Source organism: Hyperolius riggenbachi, chromosome 11 (genome assembly GCF_040937935.1).
Source record: "Hyperolius riggenbachi isolate aHypRig1 chromosome 11, aHypRig1.pri, whole genome shotgun sequence".
Lineage (NCBI taxonomy): Eukaryota > Metazoa > Chordata > Amphibia > Anura > Hyperoliidae > Hyperolius > Hyperolius riggenbachi.
The window spans coordinates 14,680,340-14,707,911 of record NC_090656.1 but is presented as its reverse complement, the minus strand read 5'-3'; the positions used below and the strand labels follow the sequence as shown (position 1 = coordinate 14,707,911).

General features: G+C 48.5%; 2 protein-coding genes across 2 annotated transcripts in view; one reads left to right on the top strand and one right to left on the bottom strand.

Moving 5' to 3' along the window:
- Positions 1-646: 646 nt before the first annotated feature.
- Positions 647-21,879, bottom strand: ATXN1L (ataxin 1 like). The gene is made up of 2 exons (XM_068260527.1): positions 21,689-21,879; positions 647-4,429 (listed from the first exon to the last, which is right to left on the bottom strand). The coding sequence occupies exon 2, from the start codon at positions 4,310-4,312 to the stop codon at positions 2,249-2,251; it is 2,064 nt and encodes a 687-aa protein (XP_068116628.1). The 5' UTR covers positions 4,313-4,429; positions 21,689-21,879; the 3' UTR covers positions 647-2,248.
- Positions 21,880-21,914: 35 nt separating this feature from the next.
- The window catches only part of LOC137538389 (NAD(P)H dehydrogenase [quinone] 1-like), a 90,181-nt gene continuing 84,523 nt past the window's right edge, over positions 21,915-27,572 (top strand). The window contains exon 1 of the mRNA XM_068260528.1: positions 21,915-22,101. Within this exon, the coding sequence (XP_068116629.1) occupies positions 21,930-22,101 (172 nt within the window). The 5' untranslated portion in view covers positions 21,915-21,929. The remainder of the gene's footprint in view (positions 22,102-27,572) is intronic.

Here is a 27,572-nt window from a genome sequence, read left to right as displayed (position 1 = left end):
TCCAAAGCTAGAACATAACTGCATTGGCCAGACATCCTCTAACAGTGATAGGCAAACCTGGCTCCCCACCTGTTAAGAAACTACAAGTCCCACAATGCATTTGCCTTTATGAATCATGACTGTGGCTGTCAGACTCCTGCAATGCATTGTGGGACTTGTAGACCCTTAACAGCTGAAGAGCCAAGTTTGCCGATCACTGCTCTAACACTTACTTGGGCCACAGAGAGCAGGAAAAGCGTGTTGTGCAGTTTGCCGAGTGAGGCACGGGCTAAGGGAGGCCCCCGGATAGAACGTATGTAGTGTCAGTTATCTCACAATGGGTTACAGGTGCCTTCTCTAAAGCAGGTTTGGCAGTGTGGAAAGTTGTCAAACAAAAAGAGCAAACTACTACCAGTGAGTGTATTCCAGAGCGGAGATCAATATATATATTTTATATAACAGGTAAAGCTTTCAGTCAGCATCAAACAAGGTGCAGGAAGAGCCAGGGGTCCATGCTACAACAGGACATGTACCTTTTATTGCACTCTGGGTGGGTTTTGGGAAGTTGGGGGGGATTAGGAACCCTGCTGTGCCAAGACTGGGCTGCTGGCTCAGGAATGTCAGCTATTCGTCAACTTCACCTCTCGGGAGTCCTGGGTGTGCTACAGATCTTACCCGGCACGCTTCTCGGTAACGGGGGTTCTGCCAAACAGACGTGATCAGACTGATGTGTCGGATGAATACAGATTTCCAGTGGAAGCCTAAAAAAAACCCAGGAAGACGCTTACCAAAAATAGCCTCTGTCCTTTCTCTGCAAAATAGTCAGCGCACTCTAAAATATCTAAAAATCCCCTTCTGGATCGCCCCGACCAACACTTGCCCAAAAGGCTTTAAAACACAGCGGTGCACAATATGCGGTAAAGAGTACAATGTTTTAACGTAGTTCCATAATTCTATATCCATGTGGCAGAGGTCATCAAAAGATGAAAGCAAAACAGATATTTCAGGTTCTGATGAAGTCTGCTGGCTTCTTAAAGAGTCTGAAGTCAACAAAAATGCCTGTTTTTACTGGCCATTTATGTTCAGCAATAAGAGTCTAGCTGAAACACCGCATCTCCGAGGCAGAACAAGATATTTATACCCCCCCAAATCCCGGGGCAAAATTCCATGACTTTCCAGGTCGTGGATTTTGCTGCCCAGAGGAGGCAGAGCTTTGCACTGTAGCTCTGCCTCTGCTCGCATCAATCTCCGCCTCTCCCGGCCCCTCTCAGTAAAAGAAGACAGAGGGGGAGGAGGAGGCTGACATCGGTGGAGATTGACGCAAGCAGAGGCAGAGCTACTTCACAAAACTCTGCCTCTACCCGGAAAGAGCCCAAAATGTTTCCCCAGGGATTTAAATAAATTGTTCTGCCATGGGAATGCAGCGTTTCAGCTAGGATCTTATTGCTTAACATAAATGGCCAGTAAAAACAGGCATTTTTTTGGGCTTCAGACTCTAAGATCTGCAGAAGACCCAACAGCGTGATGTCAGGACAGAGTAGCCCACCTTGCCAGCCCAGACTCACTCCTTCTGCTGCATCAAGCCAACAGGAAGAGTGGAGCCATTTCATAAGGGATCCGAGGCAGCGGCTAAGGGTGGGAACAGACATGCGGAGACCTCATAGCTGCTGTGTCTGGGAGATAGAAGAAGCCAACTGAATGGCCAAATCCAGCAGCACCTGCACAAAACTGAAATACTGTGTTATGGTAGAGTGACCTTTTAAAGAGAACCCCAGCCGCAGCTCAGGTTCAGAAACACATACTTACCTAAAGGAGAGGGAAGCCTCTGAATCCTAATAAGGCTTTCACTGAGACCTCTGGTCCTCCTCCGCAGCCTGGGACCCTCCAGCTGATCAGGGCCGCACTCTTCTTCTGGCATGAACGTGGCCGTGCTGCAGCACAGAAGCCATACGAGCGCAGTACGGCCACACTTATGCTTGAAGACGGGTGTGGTCCTGATCAGATTCCCAACAAGCCCTAGTTGGCAATTTTGGAGGGTCCGCAAGTGGCAACAGGGGACCGGAGGACACTGCGAGAAGCCCCATTAGGATCCACAGGCTTCCGTCTTTTTAGGTAAGTGTGGGATTGTGTACCCGGGCTTCGGTTCGGGTAGGCTTTAAGCTCCTGCACTGACTCTGCTGTCCAGCAGGGACCGGTTCATGTGCTCCATTGTCATCCCTGTACTCTTACTGTGCAAACGTATTCCGCTTTCAGAGGAGGGGGGGCCTGTTTACTTCCCTGCGTTTGACCGGCCCTCGATGGACAGCTTCACTTCCTGCGGAATGAAAGAGTGTCGCGAAGGCGAGGGCCGGTTTTCCGAACCCTGCCCGCTGTATCTTTGGACTGCTGGACTGGGCCAGTTTGACTGAGCTGTAGGGAGGGGGCACATGGACTGGGTGTGGGAGCTTTGCACCATGCCATCCTTCTGCCTGTCGGCGTCTCTACCAGAGCACTCTCTAGACTGTAACACTGCTTTGTCGCTAGGGTGAGGCAGGGGATGATGTGCAGAGAGCCCACCAGCAGGGGAGGCACTGTTCTTGGATATATTCTGCAGACTTATGGAAATACAAACATCTCCTACTTGGAGCCGGTGGCAAGGAAGTGCAAATAACTGAGCGGTCTGTGAGGGGTTGCAGGATGACCAGCCTTGTCCGTACACGAAGAACGGGTGTTCGGGCGGAACGTCCAAACAAACTTTACTTTGCTGCTCTCCCACTACAAAATGGAGAGTTACAAATCCCGGCCACTGGCTCTCAATGTCCACCACAGTGCTGGAGTCAATTTTAAGGCCACCACTGACTTCGGCGCTGCGCACAAAATCCTGGGTCTGCAAGTCTTCCACCCTCTTAAGTTCTCCAGTGGCGAGCTGGATAATGGCTCCTTTCATGAAGTGGGAGGGTAGCGTGGTGGAATGTGGAGGCTGATTGGGTCCTGTAGGTGAAGAGCTTCTACCTGGGTGACAATCCACATTGTTACCTTCGGGAGACTTTGTCCTTTGGGTTTTGGAGGCGTGTTGGACAACTTCTGAAGACTCTTCAGGACACAATGCTCTGTGGGGTGGCTCCCCGTTGGATATAAGTGCATTTTTCTCTGTGTATTTGAGTGTATGTTGAGCGCTGTACAACCCCCTAAGCTCTCCTCTGGATGGACTTCTAAGGTTCAGGTTGGCCCGCTTTGCTTCATGTTTCGCATCGTTGGAGAGGTTTAATGGGCTCGCCCTGTCTTTTCTCTGAATGGTCGGCGTACAGAACTCTTGGGGCACCATTCCCCCCACCACTCTCTGGACTTCTAGATCTGTGTCAGGAGTGCTTCGATGGGTCATCAAAGTGACCTCTGTCCTTTGTGGCGCATGTCCTGAGTAAGCATCGCAATCCATGTGACCTTCGCCCTTTCCCCTCCCAACATCTACCCCCGTGTCGTGATGAATGTATTGGTCCACAGCCTGGCTACCCATTCGGCCGGAAGCAGAGCCAGGCCGTCTTTGGGCGCCATTGCTAGGTGCGATTAATGCTTCTTTGTGATTTGGGGATGCTGGATTAGGATCTGGGTTGGGGGGGCAGGCCAGGACCATCTCATGAACAGGATAACCTGCAGGTAGCTGGGAAGAATGCTGATAAAATATGGGAACCCTTCCCTTTGTAACGTCAACAGGTACCACGCCCATGAGCACGGGGGACGATTGTGCCGAATTCACTTTGCTGTAAGAGTGTGGAGATGGAGCCTGTGGAGGAGGGGTGACGCCCTCAGGCAAGATGGAGTTATATGGCACGTAATGCGGGACATGAGTAGCAGCCAAGGTAGAAGGAGGAGAAATCACAGCTCGCTGAAGAAAGCCTGGAGGAACAGCATAGGGTACGGCGTATGGTGACCCAAGGAACTGTACAGACGTGTGGGAAATCGGAGTATAATGAATGGGTGGGTAGTTGATTCCAGGGTGCTGAATTAATGGCGATGCTACATTAAAGGAAGGAGGAATGGAGCCCACGTTGACCACGGGGTGAAGACCTGACGGGGAGAAGGTGGTAGACGGGACAGCAAGTTTGTAGAGATTTCCATACTGGTCCACAGTGACGGCTTCGGCCCCTTCTCCGGCTACTTCATAGCTGATGCCGGGTCCTTGCCCTGCTGCCACCAGTACTCCTCTAGGCCAACTGGTAGGCGTCTCATTGGCTGGACTGCCAGAGGAGGAGGAGTTATCCACCTTAGGCGGCTCCTCTATAATCAGAGCGCTCTGGGCCAGATCGCGTTTCTTTGGAGGAAGACATTCCTGGCTGCGCTCGTGTGCAGGCTTCATGGTTCTTCCTGCGGTCACTGGAGCATCTAGGATTTTCCAACAGCTTCATGGGTGTCTGGCAGCAACGGTTGGCGATGACACCACGTGTATCCTGTGGGCATCTTGTCAGTCTACCAACTGCAGATACAAAAAGACAAACAGATTACTCAGACTGGTAGAACATGAGGACATGGAGTAATGACAGAATAAAAATGACACTGCAATGACAAGTAGAGGGGGAACAATACATTCTACTGACAAACCAACTTCCAGCCACTTAAAGCAGACCTGAACTCAGAACTTCCTCTCTGCTGTAAAAGATAAGCAACAGCAGATAACCTTTAAACAATGTGTATTTTCCACTTGTTTACTAATTAACTCTGCCATTGAATTCCTTGGGAGGAGAAGGATTTGCTGTCATTATTTACAACTATGAAGTGATGTTATCAGGTCAGAGATAAACAGTTATCTAAGATTTTGTAGGGAGGAGAGTGCAGAGACTTATTAGGGACAGCAAGTGGTTAATGCTGGTTACTGTAGCAGCGTTTGCGCTACTCGAGTACTGCGGGTGGAACTAATAGCGTAACTTGCTGTACCTGCCGCCAGTAGTAACGGTAATATTGCCATGAGCTGATTGTGTATGCCAATATTACTGCACTTTTGTGCATCAGGCCCTATATCAGGCATGGGCAAACTTGGCCCTCCAGCTGTTAAGGAACTACAAGTCCCACAATGCACTTCAGGAGTCTGACAGCCACAGTCATGACTCATAAAGGCAAATGCATTGTGGGACTTGTAGTTCCGTAACAGCTGGAGGGCCGAGTTTGCCCATGCCTGGCCTATATCATTCATCTCTAATGACAAGTCCTTCATAGATCAAGAGAGTGGTTAACCAGTAAAAAACTTAAAGGACAACTGAAATGAGAGGGATATGAAGGCTGCCATATTTATTTCCTTTTAAACAATACCAGTTGCCTGGCAGTCCTGCTGATACCTTTAATACTTTTAGCCATGGACCCTGAACAAGCATGCAACACATCAGGAGTTTCTGACATTATTGTCAGAACTGACAAGATTAGCTGCATGCTGGTTTCTGGTGTTATTCAGACACTACTGCAGCCAAAAAGATCAGCAAGGGTGCCAGGCAACTGGAATTGTTTAATAGGAAATAAATATGGCAGCATCCATATTTTTCTTACTACAGAAGTCATTTAAGTGATTTTCCACTTTTTTTGATAAAAAAATAAAAAAAAAAAATCTTCAGCTCAGATCTCTATGGTACAGGTGACTTTGCAAACATTCTGGATTTTTTATTTTGTGTGTGCAGACGGCAGAAGATTAACCTCTTGAGGACCGCAGTGCTAAACCCCCCTAGTGACCAGGCCATTTTTAGTAAAATAGGCCACTGCAGCTTTAAGGCTAAGCTGCAGGGCTGCACAACATAGCACACAAGTGATTCCCCCCCCCCCCTCTTTCTCCCCACCAACAGAGCTCTCTGTTGGTGGGGTCTGATCGCTCCCCCATGTTTATTTATTTTTTTAATAAATATTATTGTTACTTTTTTTTTTTTTTTTTTAAACTGTTTCTTTAAAAATCTTCCCTCCCTCCCCACAGCCAGCCAATTATGGCGATCGGCTGTCATAGGCTTCTGCCTATGACAGCCGATCGCTCTCTAGTCCCCAGTACAGCGCTGCTGCCGATCGCAGCGCTGTACATGGAAATAGACGGCGATCACGCCGTCTAACAGTCTCCCAAGTGGCAACAGCCGCTCGGAGACTGAAGGCGAGGCGGAGCTCCGCCCCCCAAGCAGGAGATGCGCGCGCAGCCTGCGCGCGATCTTCTGCAAAACAGAGCCCCAGGACTTTACGCCAATCGGCGTTAGGCGGTCCTGGGGCTGCGGCCACGCCCATCGGCGTGACGTGGTCGGGAAGAGGTTAAAAACAGCCGAGTGTTTTGCTTTGGTGTTTATTACTGCTGCAGAGTTGCAATGGTTCCTGCTTTGCACAGGAAAAGAAGAAGTTAAAGGGGAGGAGGTATTACCAAAATGAACTAATTTTAAAGGGAACCTAAACTGAGAAGCATCTGGATTTTTCCTTTTAAAATAACAGTTGCCTGACTTTCCTGCTGATCCTGTGTGTCTAATACTTTTAGCCACAGCCCCTGAACAAGCATGCAGATCAATTGCTCTGACTGAAGTCAGACTGGATTAGCTGCATGCTTGTTTCAGGTGTGCGATTCAGCCACTACTGCAGCCTAAGAGATCAGCAGGACTGACAAGCAAATGGTATTGTTTAAAAGGAAACATCCATATCCCTCTCAGTTTAGGTTCCCTTCAAGCTTTAAAAAGCTGTGTCTCCTATGTTTAGGAGAACTCAAGGAGAAGAATGCGATTTGTTAGTTCAGCTGAAAGATTTGCAAAGCTCTGATTTGCTGTGACCACATCCTGCTTTAGCACATGATGACTTGCATATCTATCACCTGACCAAACTGATCACATGCTCCTCCAGGAGTTCCCCCTAGACATGACCATCCATATCAGGTGCACTTCTCTCTTCCACAATCCTCCTCTTTCGTGTCATTAAGTGGACCCAAATTAAAAATACAAGATTTCAGAAATAAAATCTATTTTCTAAATTATAATAATAAATAGCAGCCCTTTTTCAGCTGCATAGTGACAAATATAAAATATTTTACATTTATTGGAGGAACCCCTCCCTTCCTTTCATATTGCCAGGACAGAATCCGGCAGACTGATGGAGTAGATGGTGTCCGGCAATGGAGGAATTGCTAATGGCTGCCACCTGTATAACCCTAGTTATGAAAAGAGAAGGGTGAAAAGCATGCACTGAAATGCTCATAGGTTTGACGAAGTGTTTATCTTCGTATGTGTCAGAGTGCTGCAACTAAATATTTTGAATTAAAAAAAATGTTTGGTTTGGGTCCGCTTTAGAAGAGTAAGCCAAGCAGCTCGGGTGACCCTGAACCACTAGGAAAGTGTAAGGAACTAAAAGCCTTCCTAGTAGAGAAAAAAAAAAATGCTCAGTGCAGTTTACCTTCTTAAAACAGAAGGCATATGCAATAATTCAGCTTTAAGTGGACAACTGTGGTTACCCACAATGCATCACTCCTGAATATGCAAATGATCTCTTTATGCCCCAGAAGCCAGTCTTGCATCCAGAACCGATGGTTTATAGCAAGCCTATAGCTTATACATATTACAGAGCCACACCAATCCAACCTGCAGACAGCCTGTTTTGGACTTTTGGTACTCACCAGTGCATGGCAGGGATTGATGCGGCTCTATGGGATAGGGCTTGGACCAGTACAGCAGAATACCCAAGCAGCTCACGATTTTAATATTTTAATGCCGATATGCCTTTTCAGATTAAAAGTTAATCAGCAAATCTTTAGGTCCTCCATTCTGTAAATGGTGAACGTTACACAGCATTTATCATGATCACAAGGTAAATCCCAGTATTGAGCCTTGACCCAGAGGCGGTAGCGGGACTGACAAATAATGATGGTGGAATATCTCGCGCTTGCACCATGTGACTGGAGTCTGCAGGCACTAGTTGGCTCCAGTGACATCCCAGCACTGCACTCCTGAGTCATGTGACTCCTGCACCGCCATACTGACTCGCTTAGACTGGAACAAAGAGAGGGAAAGTGCTCCAGCTGACGGTGCTGCCATGCAGGCTATAAATATGAACACGTAGTGTGTGAAACATGGGCATTGTTCATAAATCAGCTGTAACACGAATATGTCTGGTCACCATGGCAACTGGTATCTGCCCAATACTGACGCTGAACTGAGCATGTGCTTGAAGCGGAAGAGCAAAACCTAAGTTCTCTGCATGAAAAGAAGAGTCAGTGTAGTGTAGCGTACAGTATGTGACAAACAACAGCCCACTCTCCAGAGGGAATCCAATAAACAAAAGCTGCTGATCATTTAAAGTCAAAAAACAGGTTGCGCTGGGATTGTATAATCCTGTGTATTAATACCAGTATATTAATATGTATCTGAAATCAAAACATATATCACTATTAGGTTCATAAAAATGTATTTTATTTCAAGTGAGACCTTATTTCATAAGCATAATGTACAACCTCTAGGCAACATATAATTCACAATATAAAACATATGTATATCAAATGCCCAATTGTCAAAAATATCACATAGTACTTCCACATACGTTCTATCACTCGTACTCCGACCATCCAATGTGTGCAAAAAATATATATTTTTTAAAAAAGGATAAAAAAAAATTTGGTACCAAATTTGATCAAGTAAGAAAAAAAGAAAAAAAAAAAGTCTCTATATGTAGAAAGTTACTTGTTTTTGACTGTATAAAAGCTCTGACCTGTTGACTGAATCAACACCCGGTATCCAACTGGGAGCGTGAGTACATACGAGGCTACAAACATAGAACGCTGGTATGTGAAACTTCTAATTGCGGAGATAATTTCTAGATAAATTCATTAGAGGTCCTATCACGATAGCTATTACGCTTTAGTACAATAGAACCAATAATTTTGAACAACTCCGAATAAGAACTGTACCTCTACTCTTACAACTGATACAAGGAAACATTAGTCTACTTACCGGAATAAACCAGCAGGAACTTTTATACAGTCAAAAACAAGTAACTATAGATAGATAGATAGGAGAGACTTTTTTTCTTTTTTTCTTACTTGATCAAATTTGGTAACAACATTATTTTATCCTTTTTTTTTAAAAAAAAATATATTTTTTGCACACATTGGATGGTCTGAGTACGAGTGAGAGAACGTATGTGGAAGTACTATGTGATATTTTTGACAATTGGGCATTTGATTATATAATATATATATATATATATATATATATATATATATATATATATATATACCGTATATACTCGCAAGCAAGCCGAATTTTTGACCCCCCAAAAGTGGGCCAAAAGTTGGGGGGTCGGCTTGCTTGCGAGTCATGTGTGGGTGGGTGGATAGGTGCTGTCCCTCCCCGCTCCCCCTGCGGCCGCCGCTGCTGCTATTACCTCAGGCGGCGCCGCTGCCTCTATCCCCGTCCTCCTCCGGTAACTCATTCACACAGCAGCGCGCCCCCCGCTGCTGTGATGACGCAGGAAACCATAGAGAGCGGTTCCCATAGTAACGGCATCACGCTACAGGAAGCCGCTCTCTATGGTTTCCTCGTCATCACAGCAGCGAGAGGCGCGCTGCTGTGAATGAGTTACTACCGGAGGAGGACGGGGATAGAGGAAGCGGCGCCGCCTGAGGTAATAGCAGCAGCGGCGGCCGCAGGGGGAGCGGGGAGGGACAGCACCTACCCACCCATACTGGGGCATTATGCTAGCTATATGGGGCACTATACTAGCTATAATGGGGCACTATACTAGCTATACTGGGGGCACTATACTAGCTATACTGGGGGCACTATACTAGCTATACTGGGGGCACTATACTAGCTATACTGGGGGCACTATACTAGCTATACTGGGGGCACTATACTAGCTATACTGGGGGCACTATACTAGCTATACTGGGGGCACTATACTAGCTATAATGGGGCACTATACTAGCTATAATGGGGCACTATACTAGCTATACTGGGGGCACTATACTAGCTATACTGGGGGCACTATACTAGCTATACTGGGGGCACTATACTAGCTATACTGGGGGCACTATACTAGCTATACTGGGGGCACTATACTAGCTATACTGGGGGCACTATACTAGCTATACTGGGGGCACTATACTAGCTATACTGGGGGCACTATACTAACTATACTGAGCACTATACTAGCTAAACTGGGGCACTTCACTAGCTATACTGAGCACTATACTAGCTATACTGAGCACTATACTAGCTATACTGAGCACTATACTAGCTATACTGAGCACTATACTAGCTATACTGGGGCATTTTACTAGCTATACTGAGTACTACCTACCTATACTGAGCACTATACTAGCTAAACTGGGGCACTTCACTAGCTATAATGAGCACTATACTAGCTATACTGAGCACTATACTAGCTATAATGAGCACTATACTAGCTATACTGGGGCATTTTACTTGCTATACTGAGCACTACCTACCTATACTGGGCACTATACTAGCTATACTGGGACATACTGGGGGGATCACGCGGCCAGCGTTTCCTACCCCGGCTTACATGAGGGTCAATCATTTTTTCCTGTTTTTTGGGGTAAAAGTGGGGGGGTCGGCTTACATGCGGGTCGGCTTGCTTGCGAGTATATACGGTATATATATATATATATGTTTTATATTGTGAATGATATGTTGCCTAGAGGTTGTACATTATGCTTATGAAATAAGAGGTCTCATTTGAAATAAAATACATTTTCATGAACCTATTAGTGATATATGTTCTGATCTCAGATACATATTAATATACTGGTATTAATACACAGGATTATACAATCCCAGCGCAACCTGTTTTTTGACTTTAACTGTTTAATCTCTCATGTGTGGCGAAGTGGGAGCCCACATTTAATTGGTTAGCAGCGGGTGAAACTGATATCATATAGGGAACCCATATAAGTGCCCTCCAACTCTTTTCAGCTGCTGATCATTTACCCATAGAGCCAATAAACCACATTCTGTGGAGATGTGCTTTCATCTATATACTGATACAGACCCAGAAACACTTTTCCTATACAGAGGAAACTGCATATCCAGAAAGAAGGGATATCAATGCATGCAAAACCAACATTAGGGTCTGTTTCCACTACACGCAGATTGGATGCAGAAAAACTGACTCCAATGAATGCCTATGGGCCTGTTTCCACTAAATGCGATTTTTCTGATGCAGATTTTCCCATAGGCATTCATTGGAGTCAGTTTTTCTGCATCCAATCTGTGTGTAGTGGAAACAGGCCCTTAATATTGAGGTGAGGCAACTGCACTAGTTTTCCACTAAGCAGAAGCAAAGATCAGGGTGTTACCCCAGTTACAAGCTGGAAAGATTGTCAGACCCGTAACAAGCCTATGGGAAATTATCCAGCAAATTAAAGTGTACCTGAGGAGACATGATGATGAGGTAAACGTGTAGGTCAGTGCAAAACTTAATACAAAAATTAATAACCTGTGAGGAAGCGTGGAAGAGCCGCCGCCATGAGCCAGCGGTCGGCGGCTCTTCCCGCGTGCAGTGCCCGCTCACACGGGGAGGCAGCCGCCTCCTCCCAGCGTGAGGCGGCTGTCCCCGTGGAGAGGCGGACGGAACGCGAAGAAGCCGCCGCGTTAGACGCGGCGGCTGGTGCACATCTCTCCGCTGCACCACAGAGCAGGGCTGGGACTCGTAGTCCCTCAGTGTTTAGAGTGACGCGCGCGCGCGCACTCAAGGAAGATTTATGATGGTCTGAGGGGAGTCAGCTGACCAGGCTGGTCAGCTGACCCTGATTCCGCTCCCCATTGGTCCAGCAATCAGGGAGGTGCTGGGGGTCACGATTGAGTATATATACTGCCGGCAGTTCACTTCTCTGGTGTCTGGCGTTGCGTTCACATACGTGGGAGCACCCAGATCCGTTAGTCAGATCCGTTAGTGTGCCGGGACCAGCTGGAGCTGTAATCCTACACTAAAGCTAGATTTGTTGATAGCTTAAAGTACTAGTTTGATTGTGATTATTTGTTATGACTTCTTGCCTGCCTTGACTACTCTTCTGAACTTTGATCTTGTACCTCGTTATTTCTGATACACCGTTGCCGAACCCCGGCTCGCTCCTAGACTCTGTTTCTGCCTCCTGATTCTGTACCCCGATATATCTGATACCCCGTTGCCGAACCCTGCCTGTACTTTGACTCCGCCTCTGCCTCTCGATCTTGTACTTTATCTGTCTGTGTGTGTACGACCTGGCTTGTCCGACCTCGAGAACCGACCTCATCATTGGAGGAGGTTCTTCGTTCTGTTGGTAACCCTTCCGCCTGAGGGTGACTTTCAGAAGATACTTCCTGCTTGCAGTCTGACTCCTCCCGTCTTGGAGAGCTCAGGGTTGCGGAAGTAATCTGTACAGTACGTCTTACTGTACTGAGGCCTAGTCCTCTAAGTGTTACTGTTACACCTAAACACTACACTCTACTCCGGTGAACAGAGGTTAGCTGGTATATTGGATTATCGGTGATACTGCAGATCACATATAATCTGGTATACGTCTGTATTCCCCGTGACGCTGCAGGTCACCGGTAATCAGATCTCTCTGTGCTTCACCGAGCGTTACAGAACGCCAGACCAAAAATACTGATGGAACGCACTGATCCTCTGACTGCGCTTGCCACTTCGGTGGATAGCATTCATCAAGCATTAGGCCAGCACAAAGCCTTAATTGATGCTTTATCAGGCTCTGTGAGAACCCTCCAGACATCAGTTGATTCAGTGCGATCCCCTCCTAGTGACGACATCCGCATGCCTGTCCCTGATAAATTTTCCGGCCACAAGTCTGACTTCCGGAATTTCAGGAGTAGAGTGTTGTCATATTTTGAATTAAGGCCCCGATCCTCGGGGACTGAGACCCAACGGGTCATTTTCATTAAAACTTTGTTGACTGGAGACTCCCAGTCGTGGGCTTACAACCTGCCCACTACCGATATTGCTTTGACCTCAGTGGAGGAATTTTTTAAGGCCATGGCCATAATCTACGACGACCCTGACCTTGCCGCATCCTCAGAGCGGAAGCTCAAACTCTTACGGCAAGGCAGAGGGTCAGTCGAGGATTATGCGGCAGAGTTCCGTAGGTGGTCAGTCACCTCAAGATTTGATAATTTTGCCCTCATGGACTACTTCCTGTCTGGGTTGTCGGAAGAGGTTTCCGATCTAATGTTGACGGTACCCGAGCCCAAGACAGTTGATGAGGCCATATCATCGGCCATTCGAGTGGACCGCAGGTTGCGCCATCAGAGGCAGGCTAGAGGCAGTCACCGTGTCAGGGTGACATCGTACGCGGCACCGTCCGCTACACCTCTAGTAACACCTTCTCCGCCTGTCTCACCCTCCCCGGCTTTACCGCCGCCCGAACCAATGCAGATTGGTCGGTCGAGACTGACCCAGGTGGAGCGAAGGCGGAGAATGACAGAACAGCTGTGCCTGTACTGTGCAGCAGCAGGGCATAGGGTACGAAACTGCCCTAACAGGTCGGGAAACGAGTTTGCCTAGGAGTAGTGGGGGGTGACACCCTAGGTACACAAATTGCACCCCTTAAGGAAAAGAAATTTTTGCTCCCTTGTACGGTTACATGGGAAAATAAGTCTATGGCCACTGAGGCATTTATTGACTCAGGCTCAGCGGCCAATTTTATGAATTTTGAGTTCGCACAAGAGTTGGGTATTCCCCTCACCCCTGTGAGTCCCCCCATTCAGGTCACGGCAGTAGACGATTCCCCGCTACAACGGAATCATGCACTGTCTCAGACTCCGGAGGTGAAGGTCACCATCGGGGTACTACATGGGGAACAATTATCATTTTTTGTATTGCACATGTCAACCTCCACTATCATCCTAGGCATGCCATGGTTGCAACTCCACTCACCTCAAATAGACTGGGCCACAGGTCAGCTAACCACTTGGTCACCTCGTTGTTTTCAACAGTGTTTGGGAAAATTGACCCTGGGACAAACCAAAGTTCAGGTAGAAGGGGTACCCGACCAGTACTCCGAGTATTCCGACGTGTTCTGTCCCAAAGCAGCAGACAAGTTGCCCCCACATCGCCCTTTCGATTGTCCCATTGACCTCCGTTCGGGATGTGTACCTCCCCGGGGTCATTTGTACAATCTGTCGGGACCCGAAAAGGTAGCCATGCAGGATTATATCCGTGAAAACTTGGACAAAGGTTTCATTCGGCCGTCCCGGTCACCTGCTGGAGCTGGTTTCTTTTTTGTTAAGAAAAAAGACGGAGGCCTGCGACCCTGCATCGATTATCGCGGCCTTAACAAGATTACAGTCAAAAATCGCTATCCCTTGCCACTGATAGACGATTTATTCACACAAATTACAGACGCTAAAATCTTTTCTAAATTAGATTTGCGGGGCGCGTATAACCTGATACGCATAAGAAAGGGCGATGAGTGGAAGACGGCCTTTAATACACCAGACGGGCATTATGAGTACCTGGTGATGCCCTTCGGGCTGTGTAATGCCCCGGCCGTCTTTCAGGAACTCATTAACGAGGTATTCAGAGAGGTGTTGGGGAAGTTTGTTTTGGTCTATCTTGATGATATTCTCATCTTCTCCAACAACCTCTCTGAACATAGAGACCATGTGAGGTTTGTTTTGAATCTGTTAAGGCAGAACTCTTTATATGCAAAACTTGAAAAATGCATCTTTGAAGTAACATCTGTCGCCTTCTTGGGGTATATAATTTCCACCACAGGCCTGTCGATGGATCCTGCCAAGGTCTCGGCTGTGCTGGAGTGGCCACAGCCGGTGGGGTTGAAATCTCTTCAGCGCTTTCTTGGCTTTGCCAATTATTATAGACGATTTATAAAGGGGTACTCCACGGTCATTTCTCCCCTTACGAGTCTCACCAAGAAAGGGGCAGATACAACTCACTGGTCTCCTGAGGCTTTACATGCTTTTTCCACTCTGAAGGGCCTATTCTGTTCAGCACCCATCCTCAGACATGTGGATACATCCTTCCCGTTCATTGTGGAGGTGGATGCTTCGGAGGTAGGGGTGGGGGCTGTGCTGTCTCAGCGGTCAGGCTTGCAGGGTAGAATGCACCCATGCGCTTACTTCTCTCGCAGGTTTTCCCCTGCAGAGAGGAATTATGATATTGGTAATAGGGAGCTCCTAGCCATCAAATTAGCTTTCGAGGAATGGCGACACTGGTTAGAAGGAGCTGAGCATACCATCACGGTTTACACCGATCATAAGAACTTAGAATACATCGAGGGGGCTAAGAGATTGAGCCCTCGTCAGGCTCGATGGTCGCTATTCTTCTCCAGGTTCACGTTTATCATTACATACACCCCGGGAAGCAAGAATGTTAAGGCAGATGCCTTGTCCAGATGCTTTGAGTCAGAGACAGCACAGCCCTCCGTTCCAGAGACCATTATTCCTCAGAGGTTGATACTGGCAGCCACTGGAACCTGGGAGGATTGGGCGGAGACGCTGATTCCCTTTCAACAGGACATCCCGGAAGGGAAGCCCGCAGGGGTTCTGTTCGTTCCTCTGCCGTTTCGCCTTCAGGTTCTAGAGATGTTCCATACACATAAGAATGCGGGACATCCTGGGGCATCCAGAACACAGGATTTAGTAGCCAGATGCGCCTGGTGGCCTTCCTTGGCAGCAGATTGCAAGGAATATGTGAAGGAGTGTGTGACATGTGCCAGGAGTAAACCCTCCCGACTGGCACCTGTCGGTACCTTGCAGTCATTGCCCACCCCGACTGAACCGTGGACCCACCTGTCCATGGATTTTGTGGGCGAGCTTCCCAGATCTGAGGGGATGACGGTCATTTGGGTCGTGGTCGACCGATTTAGCAAGATGGCCCATTTTGTACCTTTGAAAGGACTCCCCTCCGCTCGAGAACTGGCCGAGTTGTTTATCACGCATGTTTTTCGTTTGCACGGTATTCCCGAAGACATAGTCTCAGACAGGGGAGTCCAATTCGTCTCACGTTTTTGGAAAGCTTTTTGCCAGCTCATGGACATAAAATTGTCTTTCTCGTCTGGCTATCACCCACAGACCAACGGCCAGACTGAGAGAATAAATCAATCGTTAGAACAGTTCTTAAGGTGTTATGTAGCTGAAGCACAGGACGATTGGGTCAGATTTCTGCCGTTTGCAGAATTTGCCCAAAATAATTTAAAAAACTCGTCCTCCGGTTTTTCTCCTTTTCAAGTAGTGACGGGAAGATCACCCAAATTTTCCCCATTGCCTATAGCTTCCACTCCATTCCCAGCCCTGGAGGTCTGGCAAAGGTCATTCAAGGACCTGTGGGGGACAGTAAGAAATAACCTGGAGAAGGCTTTTTTGAGTCAGAAGGGTCAAGCCGACAAGAGACGGTCGGTGGAGTGGAGATTCCGACCAGGAGACCCGGTCTGGGTGTCCACACGTCACTTGGCCCTAAAACAACCTTCTAGTAAGCTTGGTCCCAGGTTTGTGGGTCCATTCCCAATAACCAAAAAGATCAACAATGTCACTTATACTGTCGAACTTCCCACTAGCATGCGGGGGGTAAGGTCTTTCCATGTTTCCCTTCTTAAACCAGCGGTCCAGGTGGGTCCCACTCCTCCCCCTCCTGTGTTGGTAGATGCCCAACCTGAATACGAGGTGGAGAAGATAATTGATTCACGTACTGTGCAGAACTCGGTGCAGTATCTCGTACACTGGAAAGGGTATGGCATTGAGGAGAGGCAATGGGTACCTGGGAACCGCATGCATGCGGACGAGTTAAGGAGGGAGTTTCATGCCTTACATCCCGAGAAACCTGGTGGGAGCTGTCCGGAGTCCACTCCTTGGGGGGGGGGGGTACTGTGAGGAAGCGTGGAAGAGCCGCCGCCATGAGCCAGCGGTCGGCGGCTCTTCCCGCGTGCAGTGCCCGCTCACACGGGGAGGCAGCCGCCTCCTCCCAGCGTGAGGCGGCTGTCCCCGTGGAGAGGCGGACGGAACGCGAAGAAGCCGCCGCGTTAGACGCGGCGGCTGGTGCACATCTCTCCGCTGCACCACAGAGCAGGGCTGGGACTCGTAGTCCCTCAGTGTTTAGAGTGACGCGCGCGCGCGCGCGCACTCAAGGAAGATTTATGATGGTCTGAGGGGAGTCAGCTGACCAGGCTGGTCAGCTGACCCTGATTCCGCTCCCCATTGGTCCAGCAATCAGGGAGGTGCTGGGGGTCACGATTGAGTATATATACTGCCGGCAGTTCACTTCTCTGGTGTCTGGCGTTGCGTTCACATACGTGGGAGCACCCAGATCCGTTAGTCAGATCCGTTAGTGTGCCGGGACCAGCTGGAGCTGTAATCCTACACTAAAGCTAGATTTGTTGATAGCTTAAAGTACTAGTTTGATTGTGATTATTTGTTATGACTTCTTGCCTGCCTTGACTACTCTTCTGAACTTTGATCTTGTACCTCGTTATTTCTGATACACCGTTGCCGAACCCCGGCTCGCTCCTAGACTCTGTTTCTGCCTCCTGATTCTGTACCCCGATATATCTGATACCCCGTTGCCGAACCCTGCCTGTACTTTGACTCCGCCTCTGCCTCTCGATCTTGTACTTTATCTGTCTGTGTGTGTACGACCTGGCTTGTCCGACCTCGAGAACCGACCTCATCATTGGAGGAGGTTCTTCGTTCTGTTGGTAACCCTTCCGCCTGAGGGTGACTTTCAGAAGATACTTCCTGCTTGCAGTCTGACTCCTCCCGTCTTGGAGAGCTCAGGGTTGCGGAAGTAATCTGTACAGTACGTCTTACTGTACTGAGGCCTAGTCCTCTAAGTGTTACTGTTACACCTAAACACTACACTCTACTCCGGTGAACAGAGGTTAGCTGGTATATTGGATTATCGGTGATACTGCAGATCACATATAATCTGGTATACGTCTGTATTCCCCGTGACGCTGCAGGTCACCGGTAATCAGATCTCTCTGTGCTTCACCGAGCGTTACATAACCAGGCTGTGTTACTTTGTTTATTTGGCTGCCTGAAAGAGTTAATTTCTTAGCATGGAAGTGACAGCTTCTGCCTAGTGGGTACCTTGTCAGGAATATAGTAAACATCACTGATCAGAAAATTACAGACATAAAAGTTTTCTTGGGAGAATACAACATCTGCTGGCAGGGGAGCGATAGGACAAGGTCAATAGTTCAATGTATTTTCACTCTGGAACACTTAATAGGCTGCCACTGATTAGAGACATTAAAACATTCAACCTACATGGTAAAATGTTTAAATATAAAATAAAACCACGGGATACTTAAGTCATTTTTAGGCATAAGAGGATAAATATAATGGTTTATCTCATCAGTTCATTTTCACTTTGAGTTCACTTTAAGGAGCATCTACTGCAGTATATGCAATAAAGTTCCACAGCTGAAGATCTGACATTCACAGAAAAGGCAGAAGAGCAATGGCCATCACTGCCCTGCCTTCTTCCACCATGATCCAGTAAGACCACAGGAGAGGCCATATTAACAACCTTTCTGCAGTTACTGGCCAAGGCAGTATTACAGGGACAAGCCAGCCAAGCACACCTGGGGATCACTATACCCAACAAGACTTCCCAGCCCAGGGCAGTATTACAGGGACAAGCCTGGGGATCACTATACCCAACAAGACTACCCAGCCCAGGGCAGTATTACAGGGACAAGCCTGGGGATCACTATACCCAACAAGACTACCCAGCCCAGGGCAGTATTACAGGGACAAGCCTGGGGATCACTATACCCAACAAGACTACCCAGCCCAGGGCAGTATTACAGGGACAAGCCTGGGGATCACTATGCCCAACAAGACTACCCAGCCCAGGGCAGTATTACAGGGACATGCCAGCCAAGTACACCTGGGGATCACTATACCCAACAAGACTACCCAGCCCAGGGCAGTATTACAGGGACAAGCCTGGGGATCACTATACCCAACAAGACTACCCAGCCCAGGGCAGTATTACAGGGACAAGCCTGGGGATCACTGTACCCAACAAGACTACCCAGCCCAGGGCAGTATTACAGGGACAAGCATGGGGATCACTATACCCAACAAGACTACCCAGCCCAGGGCAGTATTACAGGGACAAGCCAGCCAAGCACACCTGGGGATCACTAAATCCAACAAGACTACCCAGCCCAGGGCTGTATTACAGGGACAAGTCAGCCAAGCACACCTGGGGATCACGAAAACCCTACAAGGCCACTAAGCCCAGGGCTGTATTACAGTGACAAGACAGCCAAGTACACCTGGGGATAATGATACCCTGCAAAGCCACCAAGCACAAGGCTGTATTACAGGAACAAGCCAGCATTGCAAACCTGGCAATCACTATACCCTGCAAGACCACCAAGCCCAGTGCTCTATTACCAGGACAAGCCAGCCATGCACACCTGGGGATCAATACACTTTACAAGACCACCCCCAGCCTACCACCACCTCCCATAACACAATGCAAGAGCCCCAGCAACTAACACCAAGGTATACACACTGCACTATTGTAGGTTCTGATATGCCAGTTATCATACAGCAAGATCACCAGCTGAGGGTTGTGCAGTTATACAAGTATTGGCAGGTATTAAAGTGTCTGATCTACTCAACTAACTAGAATGTAATAGATTGGTGAAGTGTTTGTATATTTTCTTCACATTCTGCAGCATCTCCTCACATAATTCTTTGTAAGAAATACAAAATAATTCCAACCTGCATGCAAACTGTATGTACGTTAAAGCTGAGCCAATCAAAACAGACAGGAAGTGCATTTGAGTGGCAAAAATAGAAGCTGCATACAATTTGCATCAAATCTGTAGGCAAGCCAGAATTACTAGCTCTCACTATTTTTAGTGATCTGTTGGTGTGTGCTGGGATCAGAGGAGAACCATAAGTTGAAGCTATAATTGCATGTAGCATAAAAAAAATGACACCCAGCCATGTTACAGATAGGAGGACTGGTGTTTGGAGGAGCTGGCATTGTGGGTGGTGGCCAGTGGGAAATAAGGAGAAATGTGAGAAACTGGCTGGATTTTGATTTGAATGCTGTATGATCTGGAATTAGTGGTTTGTGAAAACAGATATACACCTCCTAATAACTATGACTGTAGGAACATAAGCGTATGTCAATACAGGCGGCAGAGTGTTGATTTATTGAAAGTAAACTTGAGGACGCTTGACTGTTTTCAGTGCGGGGGAGGCTGGCCCCGGCTAGGAGAAGGAGGCTGGCCCTGTCCCCGGCTAGGAGAGGGAGGCTGGCCCTGCCCCCGGCTAGGAGAGGGAGGCTGGCCCTGCCCCCGGCTAGGAGAGGGAGGCTGGCCCTGCCCCCGGCTAGGAGAGGGAGGCTGGCCCTGCCCCCGGCTAGGAGAGGGAGGCTGGCCCTGCCCCCGGCTAGGAGAGGGAGGCTGGCCCTGCCCCCGGCTAGGAGAGGGAGGCTGGCCCTGCCCCCGGCTAGGAGAGGGAGGCTGGCCCTGCCCCCGGCTAGGAGGGGGAGGCTGGCCCTGCCCCCGGCTAGGAGGGGGAGGCTGGCCCTGCCCCCGGCTAGGAGGGGGAGGCTGGCCCTGCCCCCGGCTAGGAGAGGGAGGCTGGCCCTGTCCCCGGCTAGGAGGGGGAGGCTGGCCCTGCCCCCGGCTAGGAGGGGGAGGCTGGCCCTGCCCCCGGCTAGGAGGGGGAGGCTGGCCCTGCCCCCGGCTAGGAGGGGGAGGCTGGCCCTGTCCCCGGCTAGGAGGGGGAGGCTGGCCCTGCCCCCGGCTAGGAGGGGGAGGCTGGCCCTGCCCCCGGCTAGGAGGGGGAGGCTGGCCCTGCCCCCGGCTAGGAGGGGGAGGCTGGCCCTGTCCCCGGCTAGGAGGGGGAGGCTGGCCCTGTCCCCGGCTAGGAGGGGGAGGCTGGCCCTGTCCCCGGCTAGGAGGGGGAGGCTGGCCCTGTCCCCGGCTAGGAGGGGGAGGCTGGCCCTGTCCCCGGCTAGGAGGGGGAGGCTGGCCCTGTCCCCGGCTAGGAGGGGGAGGCTGGCCCTGTCCCCGGCTAGGAGGGGGAGGCTGGCCCTGTCCCCGGCTAGGAGGGGGAGGCTGGCCCTGTCCCCGGCTAGGAGGGGGAGGCTGGCCCTGTCCCCGGCTAGGAGGGGGAGGCTGGCCCTGTCCCCGGCTAGGAGGGGGAGCCTGGCCCTGTCCCCGGCTAGGAGGGGGAGGCTGGCCCTGTCCCCGGCTAGGAGGGGGAGGCTGGCCCTGTCCCCGGCTAGGAGGGGGAGGCTGGCCCTGTCCCCGGCTAGGAGGGGGAGGCTGGCCCTGTCCCCGGCTAGGAGGGGGAGGCTGGCCCTGTCCCCGGCTAGGAGGGGGAGGCTGGCCCTGTCCCCGGCTAGGAGGGGGAGGCTGGCCCTGTCCCCGGCTAGGAGGGGGAGGCTGGCCCTGTCCCCGGCTAGGAGGGGGAGGCTGGCCCTGTCCCCGGCTAGGAGGTGGAGGCTGGCCCTGTCCCCGGCTAGGAGGGGGAGGCTGGCCCTGTCCCCGGCTAGGAGAGGGAGGCTGGCCCTGTCCCCGGCTAGGAGAGGGAGGCTGGCCCTGTCCCCGGCTAGGAGAGAGAGGCTGGCCCTGTCTCTGGTAGTGACGGGTACACTTTTTCTTATCCTGCCAGCCGGTGATGGAGGAGGGGCGCAGACCTGCGGTAACATGCAGAAGTAAAAGAATTTCCGGTAAAGTGGGGGAGGGGCGTTCTCCCCGGTGGATATTTCCGGTTGGGGGAGGAGCGGCACTCACCGGGACATGCTGGCATGTTGGGGTCCCCTCTGGTCGCCGTACACCGGCCTCTACATGGCAGCTCAGCCCCGGCGCCTCCTCGCGGCCTCCTCCGGGCACAGCAGCCGGCGCGTCACCGTGACGCTCTCTGACAACCGACGTCTAAAGATTGCGTACGAGCTGCGTCATTCCTAGCAACTGCCCCACCACGTGACGCCCGCGCTGTCATCACCGCGCGACGGAAGCAGCTGAGAGGATCACCATGGTGACCAGAGATCATCTGTCAGCCCTGAGGCGCCGCTGGGAGGAGCTGTGTGCAGCATTACAGCTCAGCTCTCCTTCCCATATCACACTACATACTGCAGAGCTCATTCCCTTCATAGAAGAAATGGGCTATCATGGCAGGAAATTACATTGGCCTCCATACATGTGTGGTAGATACATTTATATTGAAAAATTACAGACAGCAGTAATTACCTCTTTTTTCCCCTGCGTTAAAGCAAATCCGAGATGAAAAACTATAACAAGTAACTTGTCTGTATATCTTATCTAAAGTTTACACAGAAAATCTAGCTGCAAACAGCTTCAATAGAATATGATTATTTCTTCCTGTGAAACTGACAGCAGCCATGTTATTTGTAAACATTACACACAGGCAAGCTGCTCTGCATCTCCAGCCCTCAGCCTGTGAAAACTTCACTCCCCTCCTCCCCTCTGCCTCTGAAATCTCTGGCTAGTAACACCTCCTCCTCCTCCTGCCCAGACTGAGCTCCCATAAGCCCTTGCTACTAAGGCTTACAGTGCCAAGGCATTCTGGAGAAGCTGTGGGAGAGGCTTGTTTTGTTTACAGGGAGTTAGAGTGTTAAAACAAAAAATTGGCTTGAGGAATGCCCTATAATCTGTATGAAAGGAACACAGTTATGCAATGAGTAAAAGTTTATCTCAATCCATTAAGTGGAAATTTGAATCGCGATTTTGCAGCTCAAAATTTTGCATTTTTACAGCGATTTGCGATTCCGGCTCAGTAGAATTTTTATTATTAATTTATAAAGCGCCAACATATTCCATGGCGCTGTACAAAGTAAGAGTCGAACATGGGGTACATAATAATTCAGACAATGGTGTATACCAATATACAAAATACATAATTAGAGACAAAATACATAATTAGAGACAAAATACAAAACTGATACAAAATACAGTAATACAAAATATAGAATTGGTAATGACGGTGACAAAAGTAACATGCTGAATAAAATGTATAATGGATTCCAAGACACAAAAGGGGGAGAGAGCCCTGCCCTTCTGAGCTTACAATCTAAAGGAAAAGGGGGGAAACAAGAGGTGGGGTAGTATACAAGAAATATACCCGGAGGCAGTGTGTTTTAGGATATCTAGTAGAAGTGCAATTTAACCTAAAAGGACAAAAGGGGATGTGGCCTAATGTAGCGCATATGCTTGTCGGAATAAGTGAATTTTAAGAGAGCATTAAAAGGTTGGCGAGTGACGGATGAATTGTGGGAGGGCATTCCGGAGGAGGGGTGAAGCGCGTGCAAAATCTTGTAAACGTGGATGTGAGGAGGTGATTCTAGAGGAGGACAACAGAAGATCATGTGCAGATCTGAGATTGTGGTTGGGTTGGTATCTGGAAATTAGTGAGGATATGTACCGGGGAGAGAGATTGTGGAGAGTTTTGTAGGTTAGGGTTAGGAGTTTGAACTGAATCCTCTGGTTAATTTGCAGCCAGTGCAGAGCTTGACAAAGCGGGTCGGCAGAGGAAGATTGAGAAGAAAGATGAATGAGACGAACAGCTGAATTCAGTAATGACTGGAGCGGGGCCAGTCTGTTGGAAGGTAGTCCACAAAGTAGTATGTTACAGTAGTCCAGACAAGAAATTATAAGAGCATGTATTAACATTGTAGTTGTGTCTTGAGAGAGAAAAGGTCGGATGCGAGATATGTTTTTGAGTTGGAGATGACAGGAGCTGGTTAGGGAGTGAATGTGAGGAATAAAAGAGTGATGAGTCAAATATTATTACAAATAACTAGGCTGTGTTCCTTTTTTTCTTTCTCTGCCTGAAAGAGTTAAATATCAGGTATATAAGTGGCTGACTCAGTCCTAACTCAGACAGGAAGTGACTACAGTGTGACCCTCACTGATAAGACATTCCAACTATAAAACACTTTCCTAGCAGAAAAGGGCTTCTGAGAGCAGAAAAGAGATAAAAAAGGTCAATAGTTCATAGATTTAAGCTCTGGCATACTTCAATGAATGTGTCATTGAGCAATAACAATAAAACAGTTAAAACTTAAAAAGTAGATTTAAACATAAAATTAAAATGTGAAATATCTTAAAAAGTCATTTTTAGGAGAAGGAAGATAGATATAATCGTTTATTTCATTAGTTTATTTTCGCTTTGGGTGTTCTTTAAGTTTTAAGAAGTGAGAGGACATGAAGAAGGATATAGCAGACAAGCAGTCAGGAACATGTGGTGGCTACATCCGCTCCTTGAGGAGTGCAATGAAAATGGGCATTTTGCTACCTTATTTCCACCCTAATTACAAAATACAGATAAGTAAGTTCCAGGAAAATACCCGTATGACACTTAGGTAGGTAAAATCAAACATACCATCTGTGTGCTTTTGCTTTGATAAGTCATACAGTATAATTTCGTCATAGCGGAAAATTGTATACTTACCTATCGGTAATTTTCCTTTCCTGATGCATCCATGGCAGCACATTGGGTAGTGGCTCCGCCCCCCTACCCCACAGGACCAGTCAGTATTTAAGTAGAGATTAGAGGAGGTGCTCGCTGTCTTTGTAACTATGACCCTCACCGAATAGTTGGGTGGGATCCATGTGCTGCCATGGATGCATCAGGAAAGGAAAATTACCGATAGGTAAGTATACAATTTTCCGCTTTCCTTATGCCTCCATGGCAGCACATTGGGATCTAACTATTATAAAATAAGGGAGGGAGACTAAATATGCTGCAAAACAAAAGAAAATGTATTCTTGATTTAATACAGAGGAGGAGATTACTGCTCTCCCAAACTCTACAGGTGTAGTCACAGAAACATCAACTTTATAATGAGAAATAAATGTGTCTATTGTAGACCAGTTTGCCGCCTGGCAGATCTTTTCCGCTGATATATTACTGTAGGCTGCCCACGAGGATGAGATTCCCCTGGTTGAGTGCGCCCCTATCGTGTCAGGAGGTTGCAAACCTACAGCCCTGTATGCTGCTTGAATCGATTTGACTAACCATGAGGCGATGGTTCTTGATGAAGCACTTTGACCTTTCCTGTACCCAGATGGCACTATGAAGAGGTGATCCGATTTCCTGAAGGATTCAGTGACTTCTAGGTAGGCTTTCAAGGTTCGTGAGATGTCCAGAGTATGCAGAACAGGATCGGAGTCCTGATGGAATGCTGGTAATGACCAGTCTTGGTTAATGTGGTATGATTTAACCACCTTTGGAAGAAAGGAATCTACTGGTCTCAGCTGGACTCTGTCATGGAAAAAGGTTAAGTGCGGTTCTTTGCATCCTATCGCACTGAGTTCTGAAACCCTACGGGCAGAAGTTATTGCCACTAGAAATGTAGTCTTTAGGGTCAGATTCCATAATGAACAAGATTGTAATGGTTCGAAGGGAGCTCCTGATAGGAAGTTTAATACCAAAGGAAGATCCCATTTAGCGTACGTTGGTTTCCTTGGTGGTCTGATCTTTATTAATGCCAACATGAATTGTTTGATTAGAGGATGTAAGGCCCATCGGACATCAGATAGGGCAGAGATGGCCGAGATTTGCACTTTGATGGCATTGTAGCTTAGGCCCTTTTCTATCCCTGTTTGTAGGAAGGCTAATACGTTCTGAGGCAAAGGCTGATTAGGATTAAAGGATGATTCTGCGGCGAAGGATGTGAATTTTTCCCAAATTTTGTAGTATGTCTTGTTAGTAGAGGGCTTCCTTGCTTGAAGCAGAGTATCTATCACGCCTGCTGAGCATCCCAGTTGTTCCAGCTTCCCCCTTTCAATAGCCATGCCGCTAAATTCAATCGGCTCGGGTTCGGGTGTAAGATCGGTCCCTGAGCCAACAAGTCTCTCCTCATTGGAAGCATTATTGGATCCGCTACTGTTAAGGTCAAGAGTAGAGGGTACCATGGTCGTCGAGGCCATTTCGGTATTATGGCTATGATGGATACAGATTCTTGTTGTATTCTCCTGAGCAGGTTGTAAATCATAGGAGTTGGGGGAAATGCATAACCTTTCACAAAGTTCCATGGAGCGGTTATCGCATCCACTGCCTCCGCTTGACTGAATGGATATCTCGCCATGAATCTGTTGCATTTTGCATTGTGGTTTGAAGCCATCAGATCTACATCCGGCTGACCCCAGTGACTGCAGATTAGGTTGAATGTCTCTTGATGCAGGGCCCACTCGTTGTTGTCTAGGGAGTTGCGACTCAGGTAGTCCGCCTGTGTGTTCAGTGTCCCCGGAATATAAACTGCTTTGAGGGATAAGAGATTTTCTTCTGCTATTTGGAAAATCTGATTCGCAATTTCTAGAAGGTGGTGGCTCCTTGTTCCTCCCTGTCTCTGGATATATGCCACTGCAGTCTTGTTGTCGATCCGAAGGAGGCAGTTTTTGTTTGTAATCTGTTTCAAGAAGTGAAGGAGTGCGTGGTAGACTGCTTGAAGTTCTAATGAGTTTGAGGATTGGCCTGTAGAATCCTTTTTCCAGAATCCCTGGGCTACTAGATGTTGACATGTGGCACCCCAACCTCTCTTGCTTGCATCCGTGGTTATGATAACAGGAGGATCCGGTGTTAACTGAACTTGGCGGTAGATCTTCTGTTCTAGAAGCCACCAAGAAAGACTGTCCGTCATTGTCTTGTGAAGAGTAATTCGTTGGTTTAAGCTCACTCTGTCCCATTGATCGAGGAATCCGATCTGAAAGTCCCGAATATGCCAGTGGGCCCAAGGCAGCATAAGAATGGTCGAAGAGAGCGTGCCCAGAAGTCTGAGGCAATGTCGGGCGGAAGCCGAGGATGAGCTTTTCATAATCCTGACTCTCTGTTGAATGATAGGGACTTTCTCCAGCGGAATCGATATTTGATTCAGGTCTGTCTGGAAGCGTGCCCCGAGGAAGACAAGGTCCTGGGTTGGTACCAGCTGACTTTTTTCCGGGTTGACTAGCCAACCGAATTCCTGTAGAGTTTCCAACAAGACCTGTCTGTGGTGTAGGAGTACCTTTCGGCTGGTTCCCAGAAGTAGAATGTCGTCCAAGTAGTGAAAAACTCTCAGTCCTTGGACTCTGAGTAAAGCGATGATGGAGACTAGGACTTTTGTAAATGTCCGGGGAGCAGTTGAAATTCCAAAGGGGAGGCAAGTGAACTGATAGTGGTCTTCCCCTATAGCAAACCTCAGAAACTTCTGATAGTCTTCTTGTATCGGTATGTGGAGATAAGCGTCCTGCAGATCTGCTGACAGCATCCAATCGTTTCTGAGTATGGACTGGCTTATAGACTGGAGTGATTCCATCTTGAAGGTCTCTAGGTATATGTGTTGATTTAATTTCTTCAAGTCGAGTACAGGCCGAAGTTTTCCCGACTTCTTTTTTACAAGGAAAAGAGGGGAGTAGAACCCCTCGCTCCTTTGCCACAAAGGAACCCGAGATATCGCCTGTTTTTGTATTAGCTCTTGCACGTAAGAGAATAAGATGTTCCTCTTGTCTGGTGCCACCGGGATCTTCGTTGCCAGTCCTTTCTCACATTCTTGCCAGGACGGTAAGCTCTTGCATTCCTGTATCTGCTTTGCTGCTGTGACGTGGGAAAACTTTGTTTGGCGGACCTTCTGTCTTGAGGCAAGAGACCAGATTTTCCTCCTGTGACTCTTGATATTGC

What these genes read in the sequence shown, in the direction of transcription:
- ATXN1L (XM_068260527.1), bottom strand. Translation starts at nt 4,312, where the DNA reads ATGAAGCCTGCACACGAGCGCAGCCAGGAATGTCTTCCTCCAAAGAAA.